General features: G+C 41.4%; 2 protein-coding genes across 5 annotated transcripts in view; both read right to left on the reverse strand.

The window, feature by feature from the left end:
- DHX9 (DExH-box helicase 9) overlaps positions 1 to 1802 on the reverse strand; it is a 54318-nt gene extending 52516 nt beyond the window's left edge. The window contains exon 1 of the mRNA XM_012802666.2: positions 1691 to 1802. The gene's annotated coding sequence lies outside the window, so the exon portion shown is untranslated. The remainder of the gene's footprint in view (positions 1 to 1690) is intronic.
- A 5316-nt stretch (positions 1803 to 7118) lies between these two features.
- Positions 7119 to 8877, reverse strand: part of NPL (N-acetylneuraminate pyruvate lyase) — a 36729-nt gene continuing 34970 nt past the window's right edge. For all 4 annotated transcript variants that reach the window (XM_023510790.1, XM_023510789.1, XM_012802668.2 and 1 more), the window contains one exon: positions 7119 to 7419. In XM_023510790.1, coding sequence (XP_023366558.1) covers positions 7235 to 7419 — 185 coding nt within the window. In that variant the 3' untranslated portion in view covers positions 7119 to 7234. The remainder of the gene's footprint in view (positions 7420 to 8877) is intronic.

An 8877-nucleotide genomic window follows, 5' to 3' on the forward strand; every position in this document is an offset into this window, starting at 1 on the left:
TCCTGGGCTCAGGCAAGTCTCCTGCCTCAGCCTCCCGCCTCAGCCTCCCAAGTAGCTGGGACCACAGGCGCCCGCCACAATGCCGAGCTATTTTTTGGTTGCAGCTGTCACTGCTGTTTGATGGGCCCGGGCTGGATTCCAACCTGCCACCTTAGGTGTATGCGGCTGGTTCCTTAGCCACTTGAGCCACAGGCACCAAGCCTCTAATACAGTTTTAAAATACCAAAAGATATAGAGTTCATGAATCTAAAACCTCAGACTAAATATAAGATACTTGAGACCAAATTTAGAATCAGAGAAAATGTGCTATGAATTTTCTTTGCTGTAAGAAGAAATTCCATTACCAGCAGCAAACCTGTCTTTTCTTCATAAATATTTAAGTGCATTCTGTTGGCACCTCATCAATGCCATCAAACTGGATCCAAGTATAAACTTGTTCGGTTTATTGTGTGGCCAAAATCTAACCACTGTCAGTTATTTTGTGAAGAAACTATTCTGTTAACGTAAAAGTAGTGGAAAGATGAAGATATCTAAAGTTTCCACTCCCAAATAATTAATTAAAAAAACAAACCCTCGGGGTGAATGAGTAACATGAAATATGAGGGACTATTGTATCAAATTCTTTTCTCCCTAGTCCCATTAAACTCTATAATATTCAATACCAACCGCGTGCAAAAGATGCTCAAATATATATTCAAAGTTCAAACCTTTGACTTTACATCAATTTCATCCGTGACACACTAACGCGCCCATTTGCACGCAGCCTTGGCATCTAGGTTAGAACACAATTTTAAATTTCCTCCCCAAACCTGTTCACCCCCTATTAGTCCGAATCCAGATCTACTGCCCTCCGCCACTATGCAGGCCCGTCTCCCATCCATTCGCTGCAGAACTCCACCACCACTCCCGTGCAGCAGGAGAAATCCTACGTGGTTTCCCTGTTTGCACTGGTGCCACCCTCAATCCATTCTTCTCTTAAATCCTCATACACTCCAGCCACATCGCTTTCCTTCAGCTCCTGTCCAGTCTCCGGCCTTAAGCCGTAACTAATCCCTTCTGCCTCGGCTGCTCAGCTTTTCCTCCACATCTTCGCAGCTGACGCAATCTCGGTCTGAAAGCCGAGGTTAGCAGCTCAAGGTCTCCTCCCTCGCCACCGTCGCCAAAGTAGCTCTCTCCCATTATCCTTTCATTCCCATCTTCCCCTGACACCAGGAGACATTTATTTTCCCTAACGCGGCGCCCAACCCCCACGCCGATCACAATGTGAGGGAGGAGCGCAGAGCGTGCGTAACCCGCGTACTGCTCTTCCCGCAGGGCCCGCGAGGCGGCACCAAACACTTGTTCGCGAATAAAGGGCCCCAGGCTGGTGTAGCGCCCCAGCAGCAACCACCCCACACGGTTCGTCCCGTCTCCTCAGCGGTCACAGCGCCGCCAGCGAACGCTGGTCGGAGGAGGAAGCGGGTTTCGGCTGCCGTGGAGCGCAGCGGGAAAGGTGGGGGGCCGCGAGGGCTCGGGCGGCGCAAGCGCGCCGCGCCGACACGCAACCGCAATCCTGCCTCAGCGAGGCGGCTCGCCCCTTCCCCCACCCGCCGCCGCCGCCGCGGCCCGCGCTTCGCAACAAAGCCGGCTGCAGAGCCGCGGCCCACGCCTCCCGCCGCCCCGCACAGCGCCCAGAACATCTCTTACTTACCCGCCTCCGCTTTCTAGTGCCAGAGAGCACAGGCCCTTAGGACCGTCGGACACACCGGGCCTTCTCACCACAAAGACAACGGAGAAGCACGCAGCACCTTGTGAGGCGGCGGCAGCGAAATGGCTCCGACCGTGGCGCGAGAGGGGCGGGGTCAGTGTGCGTGCGCCTGCGCAGAAGGCGAATGAGGGGGCGGGGTGAGGGCGTGTGGACGGAGAGCGCGGGCTCTGCAACAGGGCGCCACCTAGCGTCACGTCGCCTAGGAGATTCGCGGCGCCCTAATCTGGGTTCTTCCGGTAAAGAGCTTCCTTTTTTTGAGCATTTTAGTGAGTTGAGGGCATTTATATGCAGCAAAATGTTTCTCAGTTTCTCTCACAGGGCTCTCTAGTGAAAAGAGGTGCCCTTCGATACCAGAACTGAAAATCTTGCTAACGAAGTATAGAGTTGCTTGATTAAATTTATGGTTCGTAGGCCGGGAAAGCAGGCAGTGAGACCAAATGGCATGGTGACAGTAACTCCCTCCTCATTCTCCTGAAATGCTTTAGGGCCGGTGTTCCTGGGAAGCATCAGGACCTTCCACCCTGGTCCTGGCTGGCACTAGAGATAAGGCCTTGTGTAAGATCAACATCTTTTATGGAAGGCAGTAATTCTAAAATCAGTCTCAGGCACAGATAACATCTTTCACTGTGTAGGAAAGATGACTTCCTTCATTTTTCACGATCTCCTCCCACATTCCAACTGCACTAATAAAAGTCCCTCGAAACTGTGAGCTGAGCTGATTTCTGGTCAGACTTCATTCTGGCCTTTAAAATAAAGTCTATCCTTCATCCCTGAACTGGCTTCCTTCTTGCGGACTATGGCAGGACTGTATCACTAAACCTCTCATAAATGAGATGGCTGGCCTATGGGGGGGGGGGGTGGCTAGTTCAGCACCTGGCCTGTAATAGGTGTTCAATTTCAGTAGGTTGTGTATTGTGTTATTGTTCGGATAATCTGAACGACTTTTCAAAGAAGCTCTGTGAAGGCAGGGACTCCTACTACTCATGTCACTGCAGTGCCTGGAACGTGCTAAGTGCTCAGTAAACTAATTCAATGTGTGAATACGTAAAACCTGCAAGGTTATTTATTGCTTAAATTGGATAATTATGTTTTTGTAAGGTTTTGGAATAATTTGTGTTCTTATTACTGTTAATTTTTGAACTTCCTAATGTTTCCCATGAAGGCAACAATACAAAACATTTCAAGTTGGGGTCGTTCCAGAGAATTCAGACTAATCAACTGTCTATTATATCTATCAGTCCTTATTTTTCACCTCTTTGATTACGTTTTTCTTAAACCTTATGGCTCATAGTGAGCAATTCATTTACTCTGAATCTTTTACTCTTAAAATCTGAACAGCACGGTTACACATTCACTCATCCTTTTCTTTTCTTTTTTTTTTTTTTTTTAAGTCAGGGCCTCAAGCTGTCCCCCTGGGCAGAGTACCGTGGCATCACAGCTCACAGCAACCTCCAACTCCTGGGCTCAAGTGAGTCTCCTGCCTCAGCCTCCCAAGTAGCTGGGACTACAGGCGCCCACCACAACGCCTGGCCATTTTTTGGTTGCAGCCATCATTGATGTTTGGCGGGCCCGGGCTGGGGATTCGAACCCGCCACCTTAGGTGTATGTGGCTGGCGCCTTAGCCGCTTGAGCCACAGGCACCGAGCCCATCCTTTTATTTTCTGCATGCAATTGATATCTTTAAGAATAAAACATTGAGAAAGATGATAATGTTTTGTGTTCTTCAGGGTGCTGAAAACAGTAAGTGCCTAGGAGACATTACAGGTCATGCCAAAGAAATACAAAGGATCATTGTAAATTATTACAAACAACCTTATGCTAACAAATTGGAAAACCTATGAGAAACAGATAAAATTCTTGGATACATACAATCTAACAAAATGGAACCAACAAGAAATAGAAAACTTGAACAAACCAGTTATGAGTAATGAGAGTAAATCAGTAATAAAAGTGTCCTATTGAAGAAAAGCCCAGGACCTATGGCTTCACTGCTGAATTCTATCAAACATTTAAGAAAAAACTAATACCACTTCTCAAACTATTCCAGAAAATTGAAGGGAAGGGAATTCTTCCAAACTCATTCTATGAAGAATTATCCTGATAACAAAACCAGACAACAACAAAAAAAGAGAGAGAGAACTATATGTCAATATCCCTGATGAATATGGAGTTAAAATCCTTAACAAACTACTAACAAAGCAAATATGCCAGCACAGTAACAAGATCATTCACCATGCTCAAATGTGATTTATCTCAGGGATGCAAAGATAGTTCAACATGTGCAAATCAACAAAAATGATGCATCAAGTGAACAGAATGAAGGACAAAAAAAATATGATCATCTCAATAGATGTACAGAAAGCATTTAATGAAAGCATTTTATCCCTTAATGATAAAAACTCTCAACAAACTAGGTGAAGGAGTGTACCTTAACACGATAAAGGTCATATATGAAAAAACTACAACTAATATTATACTGAATGGGGACAAGCTAAAAGCGTTTCCTTTATAGCTTTTAAGAACTAGAACAAGACAAGGATAGTAGATAACAAACACAACAAAAGTGTCAACAAACTAAGTGTAAATAAATCATTCAGAGGTGGATCTTTAACTCCAAAGATTAAGGAGAATTTTGCCTTTGAGTTGGTTCTTAATTTAGAGTTTTCACTTGAGACCTAAAGTCCTCTGGAGATTAGGTCCCATGACTGGCATTATCTTTATAGGTTGCTTCTAGCAACTAGCAGCCTCTAAGGTCTTCCACTTTCCATTTGCAAATGAAGCTTCAAGAAATGCTCCAGAAGTAGGCAGATTTCAATACAACTATTACCTATTCCTAGTAGATGACTATCCTGTAGATTTCAGCAATTAGCAATAAAGGACAGAGCAGGGTAGGAATTTTTTTTAAGCTTTATAAGAAAATAGGTAAACATTTTCCTACGTAAGAATTTGGAACTGAGTCTACAGGTCACTCCTAATGACCAAATAATGAAAGGTATGTTTCAGATGGACTACTTAACATTTAACATTTACTTTTTGGGCTAGAAATAATTGATGAAAGAGCTGACTTAGTTTCTGAGATTGGTAGAAAACAAAAAATATGTTAAATCTTAAATTCAATCTGTGGACTGTCTGGGGATACTGACAAAGTTTCACATGTCATTTCTTACTTCTGCCAATTGAGGCTGAGGCACAGTTTCTGATAAAGAAGAAGGGATGGTTATAACAAACACCTAATAGTTGAAATGGGTGTTGAGAAATGGGGGAGGATATCTTGGTTCATCTCTCTTCCTCTGTCCCTCAACAATAGTGAAAGCAAATAGTGAAAGGTTGGGAGATGGAAAATAGGTCATAACTTTCTAAAATTTTACTTGTTAAAGGCAATATTGATATTGCTAATATTATCCTAGCTACTAGCAGCCTCTAAGTTCTTCCATTTTTACTGATAATAATAGGCTAATATTAAAACCCTACTTCTATAATATATTCATTTCTTTTTTTTTTTTTTTTTTGAGACAGAGTCTCACTTTGTCACCCTCAGTAAAGCGCCATGCCATCACAGCTCACAGCAACCTCCAACTCTTGGGCTTAGGTGATTCTCTTGCCTCAACCTCTCGAGTCGCTAGGACTACAGGTGCTTGCCACAATGCATGGCTATTTTTTGTTACAGTTGTCACTGCTGTTTTAGCTGGCTGGGGCCATGTTCGAACCCACCACCCTTGGTATATGGGGCTGGCGCCCTACCCACTGAGCCATAGGCGCTGCCCTATATTCATTTCTTAAGTAGTTACATGTTAAAATATGTAGAGCTACACTAAGCCCTGGTCATTTTTAATCATCATATTGTTCTTTATGTTCACAAGATCTCATTATCTGTCTTAAAAATCCTCTAAGCATTGACTCCATGAAAACAAAAGTAGAAAAATAGTTCTTTACTTAGGTGAATATCCAAAATTAATTTAAAAAAATTAAATTTGACTTTAGCACCATTAGTGAGAGTATCACATCCTCAGAACCAAAGACTATAAAGGCAAAACAGCTATAAAGGCAAAAAGAGGTGTGAGGAGATATAAATATAAAAACCTTTAACTAGTTGACCAATTAAAGAGAGGATAAACAAAGATAATTGAAATCCACTGACAATTTTAAAATTACATTTTGAAGAAGTTTTATTTTTCATTTGAAGAGATAAAAAATAAGGAGTAAAACTGATGTGATTTTCAAATCCTTTTCCTTTGCTAATGAACAATGCAATCAGAGACAAAATGAAAACAAAATTTTTGGTAATTAATAGACTGGATAGGTTTAAAAAATCAGTAAAAGTTGACTGTCAATACACTTTGATATTAGAAAGCATACACCCAGTTTTTGTTAGAAAGGAAGATTAAACAGCTGGTGATGTGTTACAGAGGAAGGAAAGAATAAAGGGGGTCTAACTATAACAAACTATAACAAAAGCTATAACTTTTTTGGGTCCTCTTCAAATCTTCATATCACTAAAGGAAAGTAGCTGCTTGGAAGTGTGACAGAGAAATAATAGTAGCTCCTGGGCTTATCTCAGAAGGGACACTGGCCTTTGATTCCAATAGTTAGGGCACTGCAGGATAGACACTATCTTCTCCAAAGAGGGAAGGAAAGTTAGTACCCAGAGCAAGGGCCCTTTAGTCCTTACAAACTTTGAGCTTCAAGAAATCCTCTGTATCACATGAATTGGAGACTTAAATTCATCTTTGGGGAAGGCCTTTTCTTCATTATGAGAAAGCTACCCTAAAGGGCCCTTTAGTTATAAGAACTGGAGAAAGTCTCCATCTGATCCAATGTATAGGGGAAAAACTATGATGTCATAATTATTCTGAAAGCATCCATTCTAGAGCAGCCTTATGAGCTGGTGTGTTAATAGTAGTTGTACATAGTTGAGCCAGTTTTTAATTTGGTATTAGAGTGCCTACATAAAAGCAATAGCTCAGAGTCTTCGTAGATTCCAAATGAATATTTATTAAAATGAAAGTACAGTATAGTGATATAAAATTAGAAAACTTGAAAATAGGACTAAGAACAAGAAATCGAGATAATGAGAGCTCCTAAAGGCAGATAGAATCAATCAATTACAATCTTCCTCTTGATTCCATTTCATTCATGTAAACAAAAATCTCTCTGCAGAAATTTAGGGAAATGAATGACTCCTTCTCATCCACAGCCTTTGCCCCTTCATAAAATTAAATCTTTTTTTTTGCCGTTTTTGGCCAGGGCTGGGTTTGAACCCGCCACCTCTAGTATATGGGGCTAGTGCCCTACTCCTTTGAGACTTGGGCACCACCCCAAAATTAAACTTTTTTTAAGGCTCAGAGTAAGTATTTAAGTACTTGTTGACTGATTGAGATTTTATTTTCTAAGAGTTTAAGTTCATCTAAAATGTCCCTGAGAAAAAAAATGCCTATTTGATGTGAAAATTATGTCTCCATGGACACACCCTGATATGATAGTGGTGCACTAGCTACAGGTTTCCAAATTTCTATCCTTCAAGCCAGTGAAAGAAAGGAAATCCAGGCTCTTCAGTTTAGCTTCGGCATGATCAGTAAATTCCCTGGAGGCCTTCTGCAGTGGAAGCCGGGGTGGGCCCATTGGAATCCCAGAGACCAGAGACATGATGGCTTTCGTCTGTGATACTCCAAAACCTAGACAGGAAAAAGAAATGAGGAAACGTGACTGGTACTGTCCACTTCTCCAGAAACATCCCAAAGAAAAGACCATCTGCTAACAGCAACTACTACAATAGGATAAGGTGAAAATATAAGAATATTTCTGGTCGACATGACAGATTGAGCAGATGTAGGAAACCCCTTTTGCTGCATCAAATCCATAGGAATGCTAGAAAATTTTAACAAATCAACAAATGGTAAAAACAAAGGCTCAGTTGATTTTAAAACCAAGAAGGAGGCACCAAATGTGTCAGGAATAAAGCCAGAGGGATGAGGAGAAGTGAAGCCAAATAGCTCTTGAGGATAATCTGATTTAGGAATATACTGTTGTTAATCAAGTGATGTTGGACTTCATTGCTAGGACAGAATTTAGTTCAATGTCATTGAGAAATGTACCACTGTAGGTGGCTAATGACTCAATGCTGCTGTTTTAGTGCTGTTTTAGTCAGGAAGCTGGCACAAGAAGGGAAGGAAAATGAAGGCGTCTATGCATGGTGAGAAGCTGGAATAAATGCCCTGTATAAAACTGGTAGCCAGACTTCTATGAAAAGCAACTGAAGAAAACCCAGGCCATTGGTTTGGGGATTGACAAGGAAACTGGACTTGTGCCAGGGCTTTCTATGGAAAAAGACCTCATGAAAAAAATCCCAAGTCCATGCCCCAGGTGAATGTGGGATCCAAATTTGCATTATACACTTGATATAGGTACAAGACTATGAAATTAACTAAAGACTGGTCAGAACTGGTGGAACTAAAATGTCCCAGTAAAGGGAAATGCAAAATAGGGTACCTGACAACTCAGGGTACAATGAATTACCCAGTAAACAGCAGTCTCAGAAGATGAGCTCAGAGGTAAAAGTGTAATACATAGCCCAAAAGGAGAAGAGAAAAAAGAGAGCAGCCAGCATATGCAAAAATGACAAAATTCACATCCTGACAGCAGATGATAGAAAATTCTGAAAAAGACTTCACAGAGATAAAAGAATGAATAGAACCCATAGGCTAAAAGAAGGATAAATAAATAAAAAAACAATTTTTTTAAAGCCAAAGAGAAATACTGAAAATAAAAATATATATTCAGAGAAATTAAACTATAGAAAACATAGTTAAAGAAAGAATTAGTGATTTTTAAAGGTAGCGCTAAGGAAATGATCTAGAATAAAGCATAGAAAGTATATATTAAATATCAAGAATCATTAAGATACAGATTTAGAAGACCCAAATATATCTACTGTGCTTTCAGAATGAGGGACTTGAGTGAACACAGTCAAGAACAATATTCATAGAGAATAGCAGAAACAAATTATTACTATTATTATTATTATTTTTTGAGATGGAGCCTCCAGCTATCCCCCTGGGTAGAGTGCCATGGCATCACGCTCACAGCAACCTCCAACTCCTGGGCTCAAGCGAGTCTCCTGCCTCAGCCTCCCA

Source organism: Otolemur garnettii, unplaced genomic scaffold, assembly GCF_000181295.1.
Source record: "Otolemur garnettii isolate 467f Iridium unplaced genomic scaffold, OtoGar3 scaffold00016, whole genome shotgun sequence".
Classification (NCBI taxonomy): domain Eukaryota; kingdom Metazoa; phylum Chordata; class Mammalia; order Primates; family Galagidae; genus Otolemur; species Otolemur garnettii.